At 45.5% G+C, this 23,666-nt stretch overlaps 1 protein-coding gene across 1 annotated transcript in view; it reads right to left on the reverse strand.

Moving 5' to 3' along the window:
• PKD2L1 (polycystin 2 like 1, transient receptor potential cation channel) overlaps positions 1–23,666 on the reverse strand; it is a 99,901-nt gene that overhangs the window by 59,102 nt on the left and 17,133 nt on the right. Inside the window, exon 2 of the mRNA XM_040438300.1 lies at positions 21,142–21,255. Coding sequence (XP_040294234.1) covers positions 21,142–21,255 — 114 coding nt within the window. The remainder of the gene's footprint in view (positions 1–21,141; positions 21,256–23,666) is intronic.

Raw genomic sequence — 23,666 nt, forward strand, 5'->3', positions numbered from 1 at the left:
AATCAGCATTATGGAGGCACTTAAGACTATATATTCCCACAGTATGGGAACTCTTGGCTATATACCGAGAGAAATATCTTATTAATATCATGAGTAGTAAACAAAATATACGTTACCGGGTCAAAGGTAGACAGAGTTCAGATGGGACCAGTTCTGAAGAACTTTCCTAGTAATCCAAAAAGAATAATCCAAGTTTCTTCTGGTAAAGTTTTTCTTTTTGAATGAATGGATGGATGGATCTATATGGATTTTCTGGATCTTTTGATCTCTCCCTCTCTTGCTTCCCCCTGCTACTCCGCACACGAGTAATTATTCCCCCCCTTATCTAAGAATCATCCCCTTTTGGAGGGGCGTGGTCTGCCAGGCATGTGAGCGGACGTGATCTCCGGAGCTCCTGCACTACCCCGAACTTTTATCCGCCTAACATACCTGTGTATCGATATTATATCGGGATCTCAGCGCTCACAGCATAGGCAACACTGCCGGAACAGAATCCGACCCTTTCAGTGACTTTTCAGCGGCCACCATGTCCAGACGGGGGACCGGGAAAGGAAACAGCAAGGCCTCACAAGATGGCGCCGGGAGCGCAACACCGCGACGCAAAGACAGAGTGACGGATATGCAGCAAGAGGTGGCAGAGAGGCTGAGCCAGTTTGCACATACACCGGAGCTTCTCAGGGAGAGTTGCACCTCTGGCGCTGGTCACAGTGAGTCCTCCTTGACTGGAGCGGGACGGGAGTCTGAAGGGGAAGGGCCTGAGGAAGTGATGGGCCTGAAACAGCACCCTAACAGATTCGCTGCCATTCAAGACCCAGATGGCGCTGGGGACTCTGATGCAATGTACTCAGATGTAGAGGAGCCCACTATAAAAGACGTCCTCCAGGCCATTTCTAAGTGGGGCAAGGCACTTACTACCCTGACCATGCAGGTGGGGGCTATTAAAGAGGATATCTCTATTGTCAGGCATGATATTAGAAAGCTGGCGGACCGCACTACATCCCTGGAGGATCGCATGGGAGATATGGAGGATGAGGTGCAGCCGCTAAAAAGAGCAACAGCGGAACATTCTCGCCGGCTTGACATTATTTCTGCCAAACAAGATGACATGGAAAATCGCCTGAGGCGTAATAATGTGCGGTTAGTGGGTGTGCCTGAAAAAGTGGAAGGCCCAAATCCCACCGAGTATTTTGAGAAATGGCTCAAAGATCAGTTTGGAGAGGGCGTATTGTCTCCCTTATTCGCTATTGAAAGGGCGCACAGAGTTCCGTCGAGGCCATTGCCACCAGGAGCGCCACCAAGACCTGTCCTGATGAAAGTACTGCACTATAGGGATAGAGACTCCATTCTACGCAAGGCCAGAGATATGCCTGATCTCTCCATAGATGGTCGCAGAGTCTCGTTCTTTCCTGATTTTTCTATGGAGGTCCAGAAAAGGCGCGCCCGTTTCCTGGATGTAAAGCGACGTCTGCGGGTACTTGGAACATCGTACTCAATGCTATATCCGGCGAAGCTCAGAATAGTGGCTCTTGGAACCACAAGCTTCTTTGAAGACCCGAAAGAGGCATCCAGATGGTTAGATCGACATGAGCGGCAGCTCCGGGCGGAAGGGAATCAAGGCGACTGAGAGGCCCATTTGGAAGAAGGGACAATGCACCCACTGTAGGGTGAATATGTTCTGTGTAACAGCGAAGTTTTGAATCTTGCTAAATTTTCATATTTGTTTTACATGTTTTTATATGATTTAGTAAGAGGTTCAGCTGCATATACGTGATACTAGGATGGTGAGCAATGCTAACATAGTCTATTATGTTCAACTATACTTGGGGTTAGTGCAGGAAGGTACACAGTTTTATACGTTCCAGTTACTTGATAGGGTGTGAGTGTACCTGGCGTGATACAACAGTTTGAGATTACGCCAGACGTCACGGGTTTGGGAGGCCAGCTTTGCTGACAGATTTTAGGAATACCCACGGGCCTTAATATTAAGGTATTTTAGTGGGGTCTGTTAGAAGGTGAGACTTCCAGGGTTAGGTTATGAGGGAGGGAATGTTTGGGGATGGGGGGGGAAGGGGGGAGTTAGGGAAAGGGGATCTTAGGTCCATGATGATGATCCAGGGAAGACCGACACTGAAGAAGTATGTTTTACAGCATCCGGTACATATATGGGTTTGCATGTTTGAATATGGCTAGTCCAGTGAATTTCCTGAGCTGGAATATTAGAGGGGTTAAAGACGCTATCAAAAGAAAGGCAGTAATGGAAACGATAAAGTCATATTATCCTGTAATTTGTTGTCTACAGGAGACACATCTCCTCCCGGAGCAATCCCACTTATTGTCCCCTAGTTGGACATCTCAATGTTATCATTCTACTTACTCCTCATATGCAAGGGGGGTAAGTATTTTGATTCATAGACAGCTAAGTTTTAACTGTATAGATAAGAGGATTGATCCGAATGGGGGCTATGTCTTCCTATATGGAACACTTTTTAATGTTCAATGTATTATTTGTGGGATTTATATACCGCCACCATATTCCCCGACTGCCCTTAAAAAGCTGATAGCCTTTATGTCAGACTATCCGGATGTACCTGCATTGATCTTGGGGGACTTTAATAATGTGATCTGTACGGAATGGGGCAGGTTGCAGACCTCTGATGTTCATTCAGGGGGGCAAATTACTCCATTTGGGAGACTTCTGGAGGAGGCATCACTATTGGATTTCTGGAGGCTGCGTAATCCCTCTGTACGGCAGTATTCTTGCTGTTCTAGTACCTATCAGACACTGTCGAGAATAGATCTAGCGCTGGGGAATGAGGCGATGGGGTGTCGTATCTGCAACATTGAATATTTACCTAGGAAAATTTCTGACCACTCCCCCATTTTGGTGTCAGCTAACTTCCTTACCCCCTTGAACAGTGGGAGACCACTGTGGAAATTCAACCCATTCTGGTTGTCAGTGATACCTACAGTATCAAATATTGGGACAGTGCTGACAGAATTTTTTACCATTAATCTTGTGGGATCTTCTCCATTGATAGTATGGGATGCCATGAAGGCATTTCTGCGGGGAATACTAATTGCGGAGGTCAATAAAAAACGGAATGAGTCTTGAATAACAATTAGGAATTTGGAGTGCCTGTTGGTGGATGCGGAGACCCAATACGTTCGACAGCCCACGGAATTGCTCAGGGAGCAGTGGCAAGAAACACAGCGTAAACTAAATGATAAGATTCTCCTCAGGGCAAAGAATAAACGTTTCTTTCAGAGACAATCATTTTATGAAGAAGGGGAAAGAGCAGGTAGATTGCTATCACTGCTCTCTAAAGCACAGCAGCCTTCTGCATATGTCGCTGCTCTTTGCGATAATGAGGGGACTGTCTGTACTGCTCAGGATAGGGTAGTGGAAATTATGCATACGTTTTATTCATCCCTATATGAGTCCAAGACCAGTGTAGGAGTGCCAGAAATTGTAGGATTCCTGGATGGGATACAACTCCCCACGTTAGGGGCAGATCAGGTATCAGCCTTGGACGGACCCATTACAATTACAGAGCTGGAAAGGGCCCTGAGTGAAATGTCAAATACCAAGGCCCCAGGGAGTGATGGATTACCTGCCGAAATATTTAAAACATTTGCCCCTATCCTGCTCCCCCAGTTGTTGGAAGTGTTCAAGGAGGCACAGCGTCAGGATGGGTTGCCTCTTAGCATGAATGAGGCAATCATAGTCGTTATCCCTAAGCAGGGTAAAGACCCGCTGTTAGCTGAATCATATCGGCCTATTTCATTATTGCAGGTCGAAGTGAAGATATTGGCTAAAGTATTAGCGAATAGGCTCAATACTGTGATCACGTCACTAATACATACGGATCAGGCCGGATTCATGCCCAACATGTCAACGGCTGTTAATATTAGACGCCTCTTCCTGAATATACAGGCGGGCCGGTTCCACGGGTTGAATGCGGCGGTCGCGTCTCTGGACGCGGCCAAAGCATTTGATAGTGTGGAATGGGATTACCTGTGGGCTGTACTTGGGAGGATGGGCTTTGGATCTGTCTTTATCCAATGGATCAAGCTTTTATATAAAATCCCCACTGCTAGGATTAGGGTTAATGGAGCTCTTTCTCACTCCTTTTCGTTACACAGAGGGACAAGGCAGGGGTGTTGTCACGGCTGTATGTGAGCAACAATAGTAATTCACAGTACAGAGCAACTGACTGGACCCAGAACTAGGGAGGATAAAGGGTGACCCCTGTCCGACCCTCAACGCTTTCCCTATTCTGCTAAAGCACATGCCCGGATCCAAATGGCGGAACGAGGCATGCCCACGTGCCTAAGACTAATGACCACTGTAACCCCTACAATAGTGGAAGGGGCCACCAGTGCCCTACTCAGTATATGGAGGGAACCGTGGCCACCTCAGATCCAGTCAGAAAACAAACAGGAATACAACAATGTCTGCAGACTTAGCTGAAGGTGTTGTAGCCGCAGAGAAGACGGATCCAAGGACAGGCTGGCAATATCCGGAGTGCTAGCTGCAGCAGAACACAGGTCCAGTGAACTGATAGCTACAAGTGAAGAAACTAAAGCAAGAGCTACAACTGAAGTGAGAACTATAATCCACATCCTATCATAGGAGGAGGGGTGATATAAAGAGAGGGAAATCAAACACATGAAGAACAGATGTGGTGAAAGAAACCAAAAGTAAACAGAGTAGTGAGAACTCCTCCCAGCTCTAGTAGTGACATCATCACAGGGGTGGAGAAACAGAGCTGTGAGAACGTCCCAAAGCTCTGGTAGTGACAGTACCCCCCCCTCTACGGGTGGACTCCGGACACCCAGGACCCACCTTCTCAGGATGAGCCCTATGAAATGCCCTGATGAGGCGAGTGGCTTTAATGTCCGACACCGGAACCCACATCCTCTCCTCAGGACCATAACCCTTCCAATGAACGAGGTACTGAAGAGAACCGCTGACAATGCGAGAGTCCACAATTCTGGAAACCTCAAACTCCAGATTGCCATCAACCAAAATCGGAGGAGGAGGCAAAGAGGAGGGTACCGTGGGCTGGACATATGGTTTTAAGAGAGATCTGTGAAATACATTATGTATCTTCCAAACCCGTGGAAGATCAAGACGGAAGGCAACAGGATTGATGACTGACAAGATTTTATAAGGCCCAATAAACTTGGGACCCAATTTCCAGGAGGGAACCTTCAACTTAATGTTTCTAGTAGACAACCACACCAGATCACCCACATTCAGGTCCGGACCAGGCACACGTCTCTTATCAGCCACACGCTTATACTTCTTACTCATTTTTTTAAGATTACTCTGAATCTTTTGCCAAATGGTAGACAAAGACGAGGAAAATCTCTCCTCCTCAGGTAAACCAGAAAGAGCCACTCCCGAGAATGTCCCAAACTGCGGATGGAACCCATATGCACCAAAGAATGGTGACTTATCAGAAGATTCCTGACGACGGTTGTTCAGAGCAAACTCAGCAAGAGGGAGAAATGAACACCAATCCTCCTGGTTCTCTGCCACAAAACAGCGCAAATATGTCTCCAGATTCTGATTGAGGCGCTCAGTCTGACCATTCGACTGCGGATGAAAAGCAGAAGAGAAGGACAGCCGAACCCCCAGGCGAGAACAGAAAGCCTTCCAGAACCTGGACACAAACTGCGTGCCTCTATCGGAAACAATATCAGAGGGAATGCCGTGCAATTTAACAATATGGTCGACAAAAGCTTGCGCCAACGTTTTAGCATTGGGTAAACCAGGGAAAGGTACGAAATGAGCCATCTTGCTAAAACGGTCCACCACCACCAGGATCACCGACTTCCCCGAGGAACGAGGAAGATCCGTGATAAAGTCCATGGACAGGTGTGTCCAAGGACGGGAAGGAATGGGTAACGGGAGAAGGGAACCTGAAGGCCGTGAACGAGGGACCTTAGCTCGAGCGCACGTCTCACAAGCAGCCACAAAACCCTCCACCGACTTACGAAGAGCCGGCCACCAAAATCTCTGAGCAATGAGATCTACCGTGGCTCTACTCCCGGGGTGACCAGCAAGAACCGTATCATGATGCTCCTTAAAGAGTTTGTGACGTAGCTCAGGAGGCACGAACAACTTCCCAGAAGGACAACGGGCAGGTGTCTCAGTCTGGGCAGCCTGGACCTCGGCCTCCAAATCGGAATATAGAGCAGAAACAACTACCCCCTCCGCCAAAATGGGACCCGGGTCCTTGGAGTTTCCTCCTCCCGGAAAACAGCGAGAGAGAGCATCAGCCTTCACATTTTTTATCCCAGGTCGGAATGTAACAACAAAATTGAATCTGGAGAAGAACAGAGACCATCTGGCCTGTCTCGGATTCATACGCCTGGCCGACTCCAAGTATGCCAGATTCTTATGGTCGGTAAAAACGGTGATAGGGTGCCTGGCCCCCTCCAACCAATGGCGCCATTCCTCGAAAGCCAACTTGATGGCCAACAACTCCCTATCTCCCACATCATAGTTTCTCTCTGCCGGGGAGAGTTTTTTAGAGAAAAAGGCACAGGGTCGCCACTTGGCAGGGGAAGGGCCCTGGGACAAAACCGCACCCACACCCACCTCGGAAGCATCCACCTCAACAATAAAAGGTAAGGAAACATCGGGATGCACCAAGACGGGAGCAGACGCAAAATTCTCTTTAATCTTAGAAAAGGCTGTAAGCGCCTCCTCCGACCAAGAGGAAAAATCCGCTCCCTTTTTTGTCATGTCAGTGAGGGGTTTGACAACAGAGGAATAATTCAAAATGAACTTTCTGTAATAGTTCGCAAAACCCAGAAAGCGCATCAATGCCTTCTGATTCTCAGGAAGCTCCCACTCAAGTACAGCACGGACCTTCTCGGGATCCATGCGAAAACCAGAAGCAGAGAGGAGAAAACCCAGAAATTGAATCTCCGATACCATAAAAAGACATTTCTCCAGCTTGGCGTACAATTTATTTTCCCGCAGAATCTGCAGAACCTGAAAAAGATGATCCTGATGGGTCTGAACATCAGGGGAAAAAATCAAAATATCATCAAGATACACCAATACAAATTTCCCCATTAAATGATAGAAAATACTATTAACAAAATGCTGAAAGACGGCCGGAGCATTCATCAGGCCGAAAGGCATAACGAGATTCTCGAAATGCCCGTCAGGGGTATTAAAGGCCGTTTTCCATTCATCCCCCTCTCTGACCCTGACCAGGTTGTACGCGCCTCTCAAATCCAATTTGGAAAACACCTTGGCCCCAACAATTTGATTGAAGAGGTCCGGGATCAGAGGAAGGGGATAGGGATCGTGAATCGTGATACGGTTCAGCTCCCTAAAATCTAGGCAAGGTCTCAGAGAGCCATCTTTCTTTTTAACAAAAAAAAAAACCCGCGGCCACAGGTGACTTTGAGGGATGAATATGCCCCTTTTCGAGACTCTCGGAGATGTAAGTTCGCATAGCGATTCTTTCCGGTTGTGAGAGATTGTAGAGCCGTGCTTTTGGCAGCTTGGCGCCGGGAATGAGGTTAATGGGACAGTCAAACTCCCGGTGAGGAGGTAGCTCCTGAACACCGCTCTCGGAAAACACGTCCGAGAAATCAGAGAGAAATGATGGCACCGTTTTAGTAGACACCTCTGCAAAAGTCGCTGTGAGACAATTCTCTCTACAAAAATCACTCCACTCATTTATTTGCCTTCCTTGCCAATCAATAGTGGGGTTATGTCTAGTGAGCCAGGGTAACCCCAAAACTAGAGGAGACGGCAATCCGTTAAGGACAAAACAAGATATATCCTCCACATGAGTGTCACCTACAGCTAGCCGGATATTGTGAACAATGCCCTTCAGAGATCTCTGTGAGAGTGGAGCAGAGTCAATAGCAAAAACAGGTATATCTTTATCTAATGTGCAAACCTGAAAAACATGCATGGCTACAAATTGAGTGTCAATAAGATTGACGGCCGCTCCACTATCGACAAAAATCTCACAAGAAATGACTTTGCTCTCTAGCGCCACCCTGGCAGACAGGAGAAAACGGGAACTGCAGGTCAGAGGAAAAGCATCAAATCCTACATCAACTTTGCCCAAAGTAGCAGATAAAGCAGAACCTGATGATTTACCTTTTGAGATTTTTCTCTTATTATCGCTCTTAGTACGGTTCAAGAATCTCCTAGACGGACAAACATTTGCCAAATGACCTATGCCCCCACAACAAAAACACACCATACTCTGAGGACTGAATCCTCTTTTATCAGGGGCAAGTCGACCTAGCTGCATGGGCTCCTCCTCAGAGGGGAGCGAGACAGGATGAGGCCCCTGCACACTGAATGAGTCCGCACCACTGCCCCTAGACTGACAATGGTTGGACATAGAGGTCTCGTTTCTTTCTCTTAGACGCCTGTCAAGGCGTACCGCCAATGACATGGCAGACTCTAAGGACGTTGGTCTCTCATGGAAAGCAAACGCATCTTTTAATCTCTCCGAGAGACCATGACAGAACTGACTCCGGAGTGCAGCATCATTCCAACCCGAATCAGCTGCCCATCTCCGAAATTCAGAACAATAAAGCTCCGCAGACCGTTTGTTCTGGCATAAAACACGTAGGTTAGATTCGGCCAGAGCAACACGATCCGGGTCATCATAAATCTGCCCCAGGGCCACAAAAAATCCCTCCACGGATCGAAGGGAGGGATCCCCTGATGGCAGCGAAAAAGCCCAAGTCTGAGCATTACCCCTGAGCAGGGAAATGACAATCCTCACCCTCTGCTCCTGATTACCAGAAGAGTGAGAACACAAGCAAAAATGGAGTTTGCATGCCTCTCTGAAACGAACAAAATTCTCACTGCCCCCGGAGAACGTCTCCGGAAGTGAGACCTTTGGCTCGCAACAGACTCCATGAGCCGGAGCAGGGCCCAATGCTTGAAGCTGGGTCATAGATTGACGGAGATCCGCTACTTCCAAAGAAAGACCCTGCATGCGGTCAACCAGGTCAGAAAGCGGATCCATGTCAAAAAAGGACGGTTTTGGTGGATTATAATGTCACGGCTGTATGTGAGCAACAATAGTAATTCACAGTACAGAGCAACTGACTGGACCCAGAACTAGGGAGGATAAAGGGTGACCCCTGTCCGACCCTCAACGCTTTCCCTATTCTGCTAAAGCACATGCCCGGATCCAAATGGCGGAACGAGGCATGCCCACGTGCCTAAGACTAATGACCACTGTAACCCCTACAATAGTGGAAGGGGCACGGCCACCAGTGCCCTACTCAGTATATGGAGGGAACCGTGGCCACCTCAGATCCAGTCAGAAAACAAACAGGAATACAACAATGTCTGCAGACTTAGCTGAAGGTGTTGTAGCCGCAGAGAAGACGGATCCAAGGACAGGCTGGCAATATCCGGAGTGCTAGCTGCAGCAGAACACAGGTCCAGTGAACTGATAGCTACAAGTGAAGAAACTAAAGCAAGAGCTACAACTGAAGTGAGAACTATAATCCACATCCTATCATAGGAGGAGGGGTGATATAAAGAGAGGGAAATCAAACACATGAAGAACAGATGTGGTGAAAGAAACCAAAAGTAAACAGAGTAGTGAGAACTCCTCCCAGCTCTAGTAGTGACATCATCACAGGGGTGGAGAAACAGAGCTGTGAGAACGTCCCAAAGCTCTGGTAGTGACAGGTGTCCATTATCGCCCTTGCTTTTTGCAATAGCTATTGAGCCGTTGGCAGCGGCATTGAGGGAGGCGCGGGAGGTTCAAGGTTTTAAATATGGGGGGATAACTGAAAAGGTGGCCCTCTACGCTGATGATATGCTTCTATTCCTTGATGATTGGAACTCCTCCCTTCCGGCAGCTATGAGCATCATAAATGGGTTCAGTAGGTTATCGGGACTGTGCATTAACTGGTCCAAGTCTGCACTTATGACGCTTTCGACTGAGGAGGGGCGAGGTGGAGGCTCTACGGAGGGCTTGCAACTAGTCAAATCCTTTAAATACCTGGGTGTTCAGGTCACCATTGATGTAGCGGACTATGAAAAATTAAACCTGACTCCGTTAATACAGCGATTTCGACAGAAGGTGCAGACGTGGACTAAGTTGCCACTCTCAGTAATAGGAAGAGTTAATCTTATAAAAATGATTTTAATGCCACAGCTCCTATATTTGCTACATAATGCACCTGTATGGGTGCCTGCCAGATTTTTTGTCACAGTTAATGCTATATTCAGGGACCTTATTTGGAAGAGAGGAGTTCCACGTATTAAACTAGCAACGCTGTGCAGATCAAAAACGGATGGGGGACTCGGGGCTCCGGATCCGTGGATTTACTATTTAGCTGCCCAACTTCAACAATTGCGGGGATGGGGAGTGGAGGAAGGAATTGATAAAGCAGGAAGAATAGTGGGTCACTATCTTAAAGGCAAGAATCTGATGACGGCACTGGAAGATGGATCATTGGATAAAATGGGAAGCGACATCCCGCTACTACGGGTGATTTATAAAGTATGGTGGAAAGGCAGGTCAATAGCTGGGGTACAGGGTTATACTAGGTTCACCGCAATTTGGCCTAACCTTCTGTATGCAGAATTACATAAAGTGCCTGGTGTCCAGGTTTGGGGTAGGTATGGACTCACTTACATGCACCAGCTATATGAGGGGAATACTCTGAAAGAATATGCCCAACTTCAAAAGGAATTTATGCTCCCACACTCCCAATTCTATTTATACTTGCAGATACGACACGCTATACGTGCTCAGGATGCAGCGGGGGGAGTTGCGCCGGCCTCCAGAAATCCGATGATTAATTTAGCTAGTTCCGGGGGTTCCACCAGAGGGGTCATATCATTGCACTATAGTAGCCTTATGGAAATGAAGTTTAAAAAGCAACCTCTTCGGTTGTATGATAAGTGGCGGGAGGATATTGACGACCTGACAGAAGAGCAATGGCGTGCAGTATTGGATGGGTTCACAGATGTTGCGGTTAGCGAAACGCATAGAATGTCACAATTGCTGTTGCTGCATAGAGTTTATCGAACACCTGTCCTTTTGAGGAGAATGGGGTACAGGTCGGATGACATGTGTCCTAGATGCGATGCACCCAATGCTACGTTGATGCACCTTATGTGGAACTGCCCCAGGCTGAGGAGATATTGGGAGGGTATAATAGATCTAATACGGAAAGTGTTCGAGATAAGAGTGGAGGCAGATGCCAGATTATGTGTATTAGGTTGCACTGAGTCAGTACAACTAGCTGCGGAGCAGAAATTAGCGGTAACCCGCATATTGTATCAAGCAAGAAAGGTGATTGCGTTCCATTGGATAGATCATGATCCTCCGGAGGTGGGGGAGCTTATTCGTAAGGTCCACACACTGTTACAAATGGAAAACTTTGTATACCAGAAGAGAAACAACAGTAAGAAGTATGAGAGGATTTGGGGAAGGTGGAGGCAATACTACAATATTGTAGACTAATGGTGCTTAAAATAAATACTGAAATCCACATTGTCCCGGATCCACTCATATTTTTAGAGGTCACACATAGGAGACAGCGGTGTCATAGATTACTGGGAGGAGGTACGGGAGGTGTGCTGCCAAAGGGTATGGGGTATAGTCTACTGGAATGAGGAAATGGTATATACGTTCTATTATGCTGTAATGTACTGATATATTTGAAGTAATGACATACAATATGTGTCTGCGGTGTATGTGCCGGATGTCCAGCTAAACTGTATAACTGATGCATTTCTATATTGAATGCTCTCTGGAAAAGACTTTTGGAGGGTATCTGCCTGGATCCAGGACGTTGGGGTATGGGGGGGGGGGGGGGGGGGGGGGGGGACTGTTTCGTTTGTCTTATAAAATGTTTTGAAAATCTCAATAAAAACAATCTGATTTAAAAAAAGAATCATCCCCTTTAGATTAGGGATTCCCAATCAGGTAAGGTGGGTGTATTCGCATGCTAATAACATCATGATGTCATATCAACTCCTAATATTGTATAGAACAAATAATGAAATAATATAATATTGTCCATCTGCCTCCAGATGCCACTGCGGTATTGTAGATGAACAGCACAACTTTTAAGCATTAAAATTAAATATCTAATAATACGTTCTCATGACTTCGTTGACCTTTTTATATAAATCATGGAGGAAGGTCTTTTCCTGACACTTTTAATTACCTATATCCTGGACTTGTTGGAGTTGACTGTCTTCTCCTATCTTTTTGAAATATAGGTTGACTTGATAAAAATTTTATATAGCGGCTTTGATGCTTGGCATCGGAACTTGTACATTTCACTTATCTACATCCATGAATAACTATTGTTTTGAAATAGCATTTTTATATCCCAGAAATCCAATTAACATAAACTCACTTGTTTCTGTACCTTCTACAATACCTTCTAAATGGTAAATACATGGTATAACATATATATAAATCGATACATTGTTACACATAGATAACACATTATATGAATTATTGATTAACATATGTTGTAAACTAAATATACCATACAGAGATATATATATAATATAATTATGAATATATAAATTGAATCTCATACAGCAGGTGTGCCTCAAGGATATGAGTCCTTATCAAGTAACCTTGTTCCCTCCAGACAGATATGTCTTAGGAAGTTGGCATACTCCTTACAGATGGTCCCATATCTTTAGCAATAACTTTTAAATACAAGTCCATTTATGTTTACAATTATTTTTTTTTATATAAACTGAACTTGCCATGAACTCATCTTGGCTTCCTCAGCCACATAATAAAACTTTGGTTCAGGCTGATTTTATTCTTAAAGGCAATGAGATGAGCATACATTTTGATTATAATGTCATTAGGTAATATTGTATACGTATGAAAATGCACAACAAGACGAGCAAAATCATATCTGATTACAATGTAAAGGCTCATAGGAGATAGTAGCGGGGTAGAGGTGTGTCGTACACAACTCTGGGGTGTTACACAACCTGTTGACCAATAAACAAGTTAGACTACAAAGAACAGTCCTCTTATTTGGAAGACAGGAATGGTTTATACTGAATGTCAGACTGCACACTGTGTGAACGTTTAGGAATATAGAACAATGCCAGTACCTTTGCCAGAATTTTACCATCAAGATTTAAGAGCGAGATAGGTCTGTATGAGCTACATTGGTCCGGTGGTCTCCCCGGCTTGTGTATCACCACAATGGTCGCCTCCGAAAAGGAAGGAGGAAGAGAGCCATGTTCAAAAGCATAATCAAAAAGCTTCCGGAGTCTGGTGCTATGCTCCTTAGAGTGGAGTCTGTACCATTCAGCTGGGAAGCCATCCGGACCAGGAGCTTTCCCCACGGCCAGGGATTTAATAGCCAGCTCAATTTTAGCATCCGTGATGTGCACAACCAAGGCCCCCCTTCCTCTCGTGCAAGAGTGGGAAGTGGAATCCCGGCTAGAAAACGGGTTATATTTACTGGAGTACAAGTGGTTTTAGAAGCATATAGAGCAGAATAGTAGGAAGCAAATTGGCTACACACATCACAGGGCTCAACCAACAGTTCACCGTGGTCAGACATAACACTGGCAATCACTGTTTGGGGGGTTTCTGAGCGAGCAAAGTATGCCAAAGCCCTACTATTTTTATGCCCATCAGAAAAAACTATTTGCCTCTGGGCTAGTAGTTTCTTTTGAGTATAGTCAGTAAGGTGTAGGTAGAACAGACACTGTGCTTCCAGCCAATCCCCCTGCTTTTCGCTACTCGGATCTTTTAGAAATTCCTGCTACTTGTTGGAGACCGCTACTTCTAACTTAGTTTGTGTTATACGCAGTTCCTTTCTGTGTGACGCTATCGCATGGATTAATGATCCCCTCATCACGGACTTAAAGGCATCCCATTCTAACAGAGGATTTGAGGACCCTTCGTTCTCTGTCCAATAGTATTCCGAAGCCTCGTAACAACTGCTCATCAATGGGAGAACATCTAGCCATAACGGGTTCAAACACCACAATCTAGTGGGGGGGGGGGGGGGGGATCAATGGCTGTGATAAAATAAAGAGGAGGGGGGCATGATCTGAAATGCCCCTAGGCAGATAATCACTAGTTCTAATATAAGGTAACAGATCCCTACTGACGAAAGCTAAGTCTATACGAGACATAGAGCCCATGGAGGCTGAGTAAGATGAGAATTGTGCAGAGGTATGATTGAGGTGGCGCCAGATCTCTATGAGCCCATGTGCTTTAGTCCAATGTAGGAGAGACCTACATCCAGCCTGAGGATGTATCCTCTCTCTTAGTGGATCCAAAGTTGCATTGTAATCACCCATAATGATAAAGGGATTTGCTGAAAACATTGCGACTTTGCTCATAATATACAGTGCCTTGCAAAAGTATTCACCCCCCCCTTGACTTTTCCTTATTTTGGTACATTAAAGCCTTGAATTCAATGTTTTGTTAATCTGAATTTTATGTGGTGGATCAGAACACAATAGTCTAAGTTGGTGAAGTGAAATGAGAAAAATATATAAATAAAACGATTGGTTAGAAATAGAAAACTGAAAATTGGCATGTGCGTATGTATTCACCCCCTTTGTTAGGAAGCCCATAAAAAGCTCTGGCACAACCAATTACCTTCAGAAGTCACATAATTAGTGAAATGATGTCCACCTGTGTGCAATCTAAGTGTCACATGATCTACAATAGAAAGAGTAAAAGTCCAGCTCACCAGTAATCCACAGTGCACGGACAAGCCAAGGCTGGCTCAGTATGAAGACTTGAAACAAAAGAAACATCCAGCACGTAGTATGTTGAAGCGCTGCATCATCTTTATTCCATCGTGGATACAGTCAATGTACAAAGCAGTGGTCATCACCTCCCATCAGACCGACATGTTTCAAACCAAACGGTTCTTAATCATGATCTTGTCACATGATCTGTCATTACATTTACACACCTTTTTTGAAAGGCCCCAGAGGCTGCAACACCTAAGCAAGAGGCATCACTAACCAAACACTGCCATGAAGACCAAGGAACTCTCCAAACAAGTAAGGGACAATGTTGAGAAGTACAAGTCAGGGTTAGGTTATAAAAAAAATCCAAATCTTTGATGATCCCCAGGAGCACCACTAAATCAATCATAACCAAATGGAAAGAACATGGCACAACAGCAAACCTGCCAAGAGATGGTCGCCCACAAACTCACAGACCGGGCAAGGAGGGCTCTAATCAGAGAAGCAGCACAGAGACCTAAAGTAACCCTGGAGGAGTGGCAGAGTTCCACAGCAGAGACTGGAGTATCTGTACATAGGGCGACAATAAGCCGTACGCTCCATAGATTTGGGCTTTATAACAGAGTGGCCAAAAGAAAGCCATTACGTTCAGCTAAAAACAAAAAGGCACGTTGTGAGTTTGCAAAAAGGCATGTGGGAGACTCCCAAAATGTATGGCGCAAACCCATCACATCAACCAAAGAACACCAACCCCACAGTGAAACATGGTGGTGGCAGCATCATGCTGTGGGGATGTTTTTTAGCAGCCGGGACTGGGAAACTAGTCAGAGTTGAGGGAAAGATGAATGGTGCTAAATACAGGGATCTTCTTGAGCAAAACCTGTACCACTCTGTGCGTGATCTGAGGCTAGGACGGAGGTTCACCTTCCAGCAGAACACACTGCTAAAGCAACACTTAAGTGGTTTAAGGGGAAACATGTAAATGTGTTGGAATGGCCTAATCAAAGCCCAGATCTCAATCCAATAGAAAATCTGTGGTCAGACTTAAAGATTGCTGTTCACAAGTGCAAACCATCAAACTTGAAGGAGCTGGAGCAGTTTTGCAAGGAGGAATGAGCAAAAATCCTAGTGGTAAGATGTGGCAAGCTCATAGAGACTTATCCAAAGCGCCTTGTAGCTGTGATTGCCGCAAAAGGTGGCTCTATAAAGTATCGACTTTAGGGGGGTGAATAGTTATGCACATTGACTTTTTCTGTTATTTTGTCCTATTTGTTGTTTGCTTCATAATAATAATAAAAAAATATATATCGTCAAAGTTGTGGCATGTTCTGTAAATTATAATAATTTTGCAAGGCACTGTAATTGAGAAGTTTCCTACAGAATGGTGATGATATATATATGTACCTACAATCAAGTATTGCAACCCTCTAATACTGGCATGTATTAACACATATCTTCCAGACATCTAATTGAACTGACATGAGCTGGAAAGGAAGGCTTTTGGCAATTAAAATAGAAACTCCCCTCGCATAATTGGAGTATACCGCATGATTAGTGGATCCCACCCAGGGGCGTTTAAGAGCCAAAACTTTCTGACCTCGTAGATGTGTTTCCTGTAATACAACTATACCAGGGCTATAGCTTTTCAAGTAATTGAAGACCAATGAATGTTTACCTTATCGTTAAGACCCCTGACATTCCAGGACATCAACTTAACTGAAGTCATACAGCCACCAAAAAATTGTAGCTGCGTCCTTAGGTCTCGTGGAGGAGCAAACATTCATACCCACACACACCAACACTATCAAACAGAAATCTGGAACTCATACCCACCCACCCCGCTCAATCCGTCCTAACATGGTTGAGCCTGAACCTGTAACTAAAACCAATTGGGTATATTGCTAACCCTAGAGAACTAGGAGTGTATTCCCGGAGTGTATTCTCATCATACACACCATCCAGACACAGTAGTGAAAAGACAATAAAAGAAAAAAAGGGAAAATTCTAACTTCTCAACAGTGCTCCTTTCCCAAAGTACTGTCACCCAGCAACCTATATTTCCAATCCGTCCCAGTTGGCAGACTGGAGCAGAAAATAAAAAATGCACTTAAGGGAAATAGAGAGTTAAAAAATCTCCTCATATCTACTCAGCTATCCATAATCAGCGGGAAGGTCTCACGTCCGGACGCCTATTGAGCCAGTCCGCTACTGCCTCTGGGGTTTCAAAGAAGCGAATGGTCTCACCATCTTGCACTCGGAGACAAAAGGGGTATATCATTGCATACTTTATATCCTGTTCCCGGAGCCGAGCTCGGACATCATTGAACTGCCTTCGTCTCATTTGGACCTCCGATGTGAAATCCGGGTAAAAAGATAACGGCACATTCTCATAAGTGATATCGCCTTTATGTCGGGCAGCCAGCAGGATAGCATCTCTATCTCTCTATAATTCAGGACCTTCATAATAAACGGTCTGCTAGGGGCTCCCGCAGGCAGAGGCTTGGAAGGGACTCTATGCGCTGTAAGCGGTTGCTCTCTCAAGCAGGGCGGCGGTGACAGATTATTTTGGAGAAAACAGGATTAAAGTCCAAAGTGATGCTTTATTTTATGACACTCTGGCAATTTACAGGCAAACCCAGTTATAATTCACTAGGTATGGTGAAGTCCCAGCACCACAAAACATAAACAAAATAAACTCCTGCCCATCTGAGCTCTAACTAATACAGATTAGTTTCTAGCTCACCTATTGAGCGCAGGTCACACACAGATACTCCGGCATTTCTAGCCAGCAAGACAGCCAGCTTCCTAGACTTTTTCCAGGCAAACTCTCCCTGACTGACAGCCTGGGATGTGCTTTTATTTCCACGTAACGATCACAGCTGGCTACACCTGGGGGTCCCTCAGGCTAGGGGAAAATCTGCCCTGCAATGGGGGTGGACTGGGGAGGTCCCACTACCAAACCTACCTTCCCAGTCCAAATAAAATTCAGCCCTTGAACTTTTAACAAAACTGTCTAAGCAACCTTCACCTTGCTGAAACCACTTTAGCTTTTCTGGATTTTACTTACCTCACCCATTTGAGGAACCTGGGTGAGATATACACCCCCCCAAGACTTTTCCATACAGTTTACCACAGTGCCCTCTCAATATCAAAGCAATTAGATAGGACAATAGGCTATAAAACGTCCCTGATAAGTTGCTCCGCAAAAATCTCAGGGGTAGACACCTCAGCTCGCTCTGGCAGACCCAAAATACGAATATTGTTCCTTCTGTTACAGTTCTCAGCATCTTCAGCTCTGGCTTTTAACATCTTAAAGGGGTTGTCCGGGATCAAAGTATTTTTTTTTTTTAAGTGTACTCACTGTTAACAGGTGATTCTAGGCCCCCCCCCCCCCCCATATGTTTTAAAGTATTTTCGCAATTTCTACACGGCTCCGACAGTCCCCCATGCACTGTTTACATCTCTGTTTATTTTTGTTTAACTTCCTGCCGCTCTGCACTGTGGGTCCCAGCGCAGCGCAGCATCACGTGCTTTCAGACGACTCTCCTCTCTGCCATGACTCCGCCCCCTCAATGTTATTCAGCCTCCTGCCGCACATCGCCATGTCCTCCATGCATCCGCCCCCCTTGAATCATATTCGGCCTCCTGCCGCACATTTTTCCCCTCCTTAGTAACGCCCCTAAACTCCTCCTGGCTCAGTCCACAGAGTATTGCTTCTATCTCCAGCCTGCTGCCCCATTTGCCTGCAATGGAGGCGTTTACTATGCTAATTAGCATAGTTCCCTTGCTCCTTCATTATGAACAACACGCCCTGCCTGGTGATGGCTTAGCGCGATCTGTTGCCGAGCGCTCTGCATAATGCCTGCGGCTGATGGTGACGTCACCGGGCTCCCTGTGAAGCGGAAGAAGCGGCTTCGCTCTACAGAATAGACCCGGTACGTCATTGAATGTGAGAAAAGACTCACTTCCGGCTGAGAATTTGTGCAATGAATACGGGGCATCAGAAAAGTATGGGAAAGGTAGGACAGTCATGTAGGAGATATTTATGTCCTTGTTAAACAATTAAACCAAAGTCCCCAATCCCGGACAAGTGTCAGTCTCACCCGCTTGGGTCATATCTTCTACATGACTTAATCTGCGCTCCACTTCGGTGGTTCTTTCACGTATTTTATCAAAATCATGCCGCAGACAGCTAAGATCAGATTGAAGATGGTAAATTTTTGCGTTGAGAGCTGGTTGGCACGTGGCAATTGCCTTCTTAATTTGGGAGGCCTTTGCTGAGATTTCCAAGGGATGAGGCTCTCCATCTCCCTGCTCTGTTTGACTCATGGCATCCATATAAATTTTTGCAGCAGGGGGAGCAACAAGTGTCGTGGTTTTGCGGCCCATATAAAAGCCCACAGCTGCTGTCCCAATGGAGTATAAGTAAAGACAGCACTTATAGCGCAGCAAACAATCTTTGTAGGATAATCCCCAGAGTATTATCAACAGAAAACGTACAGTCTGTCTGTAGTAGGTAATTAAAGAGGAGCTAGACTGATAAGGAGATATAGCAGTGGGTTTAGCAGGAACAGTCCCTTAGGTCAGGGGTTCCATTAAGGAGTAAGGTTGATCACACAGATGTAAGTAGGCCTGGGTGCTCTGCTCACAGTGGCTAGGAGAATAGGCCCCCTCTAAAATACAGTGTCTGTATCCCAATGTCCCTTATTGGGGAGATGGGTTCCTGGGACCTTCCTCACCTCACTTCCACACAGCCTCTTTCCTCTCCTGTCGGCACAGAGCAGCGGGGCCAGCTCACAGCTCCCTGCATCCAGGATGGCGCCCACCACGTGTCTCTCCCACTGCCTTCACCTCCATCCTCTCTGCTCTGCAATCAACTGTACAGGTCTCCGGCAGGGCTCCTGGGGGTGCCACTCGACAGATGACCCGGGCAGGTAGCTATATATGCAGTTTACATATTTTTTCCCCCAGCAGCGTGGCTTCCCGCTCAGGCGCAACTCTCTGTGGCGGGGCTCCAGTCCCCACAAGGCAGCGCTGATTTCCACTGTGCTCTCCTACTTCCCGGGGTCCAGGCACACTGGGGCTCAGGATGGAGGCACAAAAAGCCAGAAAGTTACTGGGTGATGGCAGGATATAAGGAAGGTTGCCAACGGAGCTCTTCACAGTTGCTTCTTTACGCCATGCGAGCTAGGCCATGCCCCCTGTGTCATGTCTTTGTGCCCCACTGAACTATGTGATTGGTTTAAAAGCAGTCAGGTTGGTGACAGACTCCCTTTAAGTCCCTGATGCAATGACAATTATTGGAAATGAACCAAACATTCTCGATAATTGCCTGATGGTTTAGCAGAAAGAAAAGTTGGATTTACATGCAGCAATCTTCCCCTCTATATGTGGATGAATGATCGCTACTGTGAGAAATAAAATCTCGGAAAACCCCTTTTATATACAATAGATGCCAACGATTTTCATTGACTGATTGAAATATTTTCTTAGTTATTCAAATTTTTCCAAAAATGAAGAGGACTCCAAAAATTCCTCAATAAATCTTGATCTGATCCTGACCAGATATATGGGGCATACAGCCAAATTGCAGTGACGACCCACTCCCCCTACTACACCCCGATACAACTGTTTGTGAAACAGTGGTGGTAGCTGTGGTACTTTGATAACCTTGAGAACCATATATCAAGCAGTGCGCCTGACACAATCATGACACCACATCCAACACTTGCTGGGTTCATTTCTACCCCTCTTGCAGTGTTACTTGCCTTCCCTGATTGCCAGCCTGCAGTCAACTGATACCAGGAAAATCACTGTTCCTCAGAATTAATGGGAAGCTGCAGTACCAGTACATTTTCCTCCACAGTCAGCCCTGTCATACCACCCAATCGTTTACCCATCGTTGCTCCCCCGAGGTTGACTCCATGTGAGTAAAGTATGTAGCCTAATATAACTTATCCATCAATTAATAGTCTAGGAGTGAGGTATATGCCGCCCAGTTATAGGAACTTTATTCCACCTGGTTTCTCCTGGCCCTTTTAACCCTAGCCTTCTAGTTATAACCTTTATATTTTTCTGCCATTCTTCCACCAACTTTGTTCAAGCCCACTCCTTCAGACATCTTAAAGCCCATAGCCATACAACGATCATGCCCTAGCCTCACCCCTTGATGCGCCTCACGGGTGCCCTCACCCAAGTTGTTGGAACTCCCATTGGTTTTCAAGCATGGACAACCACTATGGTCAGTAGCATACCAGTGTGTTTTTTGGAATGAGACCCTATATTTTATAACCCCCCTTTACTGCCAGAGAAACATGTGAACTACGTATAGTTTCAAATACATCATGAACCTTCCTGTAGCTTCAAAAAGCATTCAGAATAAGAAAATTCATCCTTGTGACCAGACTTACAGAGACAGATATCCACCAAAAAGATAATATAGACCAGTAATTCCCTCAGTGTGGTTTTCACAAACAGCTCCCGGTTTTCTGCTGTGTCTTCAGTTAAGGTTGTTCCCCAAAGTCCTGTCAACAAGGAGAACATGAATAAGAATTAAAACTTTCCAGACATTTTCTTGTTATAAATTCTGTAAAGATTTGCCAAATTTTGAAGGTGTTCTCTTTTGGGAGAGGATGCTTGAATTTCCATGCAATGCCTGTCATATACCATTACAGTATTTATATATTACCCTTCATGCATATATAACGCCAAACAGAGCTGAACTACAGGAAGGGACTAAAATGGCCATAGAGCTGGCACCTCAACCATCTCTTCCCTCCTCAGGATAGCTAATACTAACTACACCTTGTTTCAATTGGATTTCTGGACTAACCCAGCACTGAGCACTATTATCTGGACACTGGAGCACTAGTGTCAGAACACTGTATGGCAGTGCTATTGTCTTACATTTTACAGTCAATTAAAAAGGTTTTCTAGGACTTTTTTTTACTGATCCTTGGATAGGTCATCAGTATCTGATCGGTGGGACCCCCACCAACCAGCTGTTTTGAGCAGACAGTGGTGTTCCTGTGGGCGCTGCGGCCTTTTCTCAGCTCACCAAGCACAGTGTTGTACATTGTATAATCACTGTGCTTGGTATTGTGCTCAGCCCTATTCACTTCTATGGGGTTGAGCTGCTCCTAGGCCACATGAGACATGAACGTGTCGTAACTGGCCTAAGGAAAACAGGGAGAAGGCCATGGCACTCACAGGAGAGCCGCTGCCCTGTTTAACAGCTGATCGGTGGGTGTCAGACCCCACGATCAGATACTGATGACCAATCCTGGGGATAGGTCATCAGTAAGAAAATCTCGGAAAACCCTTTTTATATACAGTAGATGCTAAAGGTTTTCATTGACTGATTGAAATATTTTCTTAGTTATTCTAATTTTTCCAACAATGAAGAGGACTCCAAAAATTCATCAATAAATCTTGATCTGATCCTGACCAGATATATGGGGCATGCAGCCAAATTGCAGTGACGACCCACTCCCCCTACTACACCCCGATACAACTGTTTGTGAAACAGTGGTGGTAGCTGTGGTACTTTGATAACCTTGAGAACCATATATCAAGCAGTGCGCCTGACACTATCATGGCACCCCATCCAACACTTGCTGGGTTCATGTCTACCCCTCTTGCAGTGTTACTTGCCTTCCCTGATTGCCAGCCTGCAGTCAACTGATCCCAGGAAAATCACTGTTCCTCAGAATTAATGGGAAGCTGCTGTAACCGGTACATTTTCCTCCACAGTCAGCCCTGTCATACCACCCCATGGTTTACCCATCGTTGCTCCCCCGAGGTTGACTCTGTGTAAGTAAAGTATGTAGCCTAATATAACTTACCCTTTAATTAATAGCCTAGGAGTGAGGGCTATGCGTCCAGTTAGAGGAACATTACTCCACCTGGTTTCTCCTGGCCCTTTTAACCCTAGCTTTCTAGTAATAACCTTCATATTTTTCTGCCATTCTTCCACCAACTTTGTTCAAGCCCACTCCTTCAGACATCTTGAAGCCCATAGCCATACAATTATCATGCCCTAGCCTCACCCCTTGATGCTCCTCAGGGGTGCCCTCCCCCAAGTTGTTGGAACTCCCATTGATTTTCAAGCATGGACCAACACCATAAACAGTAGCATACCAGTGTGTTTTTTGGAATGGGTGAGGAAACCATGCCACCTCCATGTATGTTCAGTCCTGGTCAGGTTTGAAACCATAACGAGCTGCAAGGCTACACTTTTATACAGGAGTTACTAGGAAGCATAATATTGGAGAAATCAATTTATTCTTGTCATCAGTTTTTCCATTCTGCCTGCAGATATTTTATGGAAGTCATTGAGTTTGATTAAACAATGAAAGCAGCAATTAGAGGTTATTCTGCCCTTCACCCGGTCTGTTCTCCATCATCATCCTCCTCTCTATAGAAATAACTCAACCAATTTACATCCAGAAGATAGTGTTTAAAGGAGTTGTCCCACAAAAAAAATCCAGTGCCTGGATCTGAATATTTTCATAATTGCATATAATAAAAAAAATTTGCATAGCCACTGAGTATTCAATAAAATGTATCTGTGTAGCACCACCTGCTGTTTTTTTGTGATATGTAGAGCATGGACACACACCCTTAGCTGCAACAGAATAGACACTCCCCAAATGGGAATACCCCTTTGGCCCCTTTCACACGGGCGAGTATTCCGCGCGGATGCGATGCGTGAGTTGAACGCATTGCACCCGCACTGAATACTGACCCATTTATTTCTATCGGGCTGTTCACATGAGCAGTGATTTTCACGCATCACTTGTGCGTTGCGTGAAAATCGCAGCAAGCTCTATATTGTGCGTTTTTCACTTAACGCAGGCCCCATAGAAGTGAATGGGGTTGCGTGAAAATCGCAAGCATCCGCAAGCAAGTGCGGATGTGGTGCGATTTTCACGCA

The sequence above is a fragment of the Bufo bufo genome, chromosome 6, assembly GCF_905171765.1.
Source record: "Bufo bufo chromosome 6, aBufBuf1.1, whole genome shotgun sequence".
Classification (NCBI taxonomy): domain Eukaryota; kingdom Metazoa; phylum Chordata; class Amphibia; order Anura; family Bufonidae; genus Bufo; species Bufo bufo.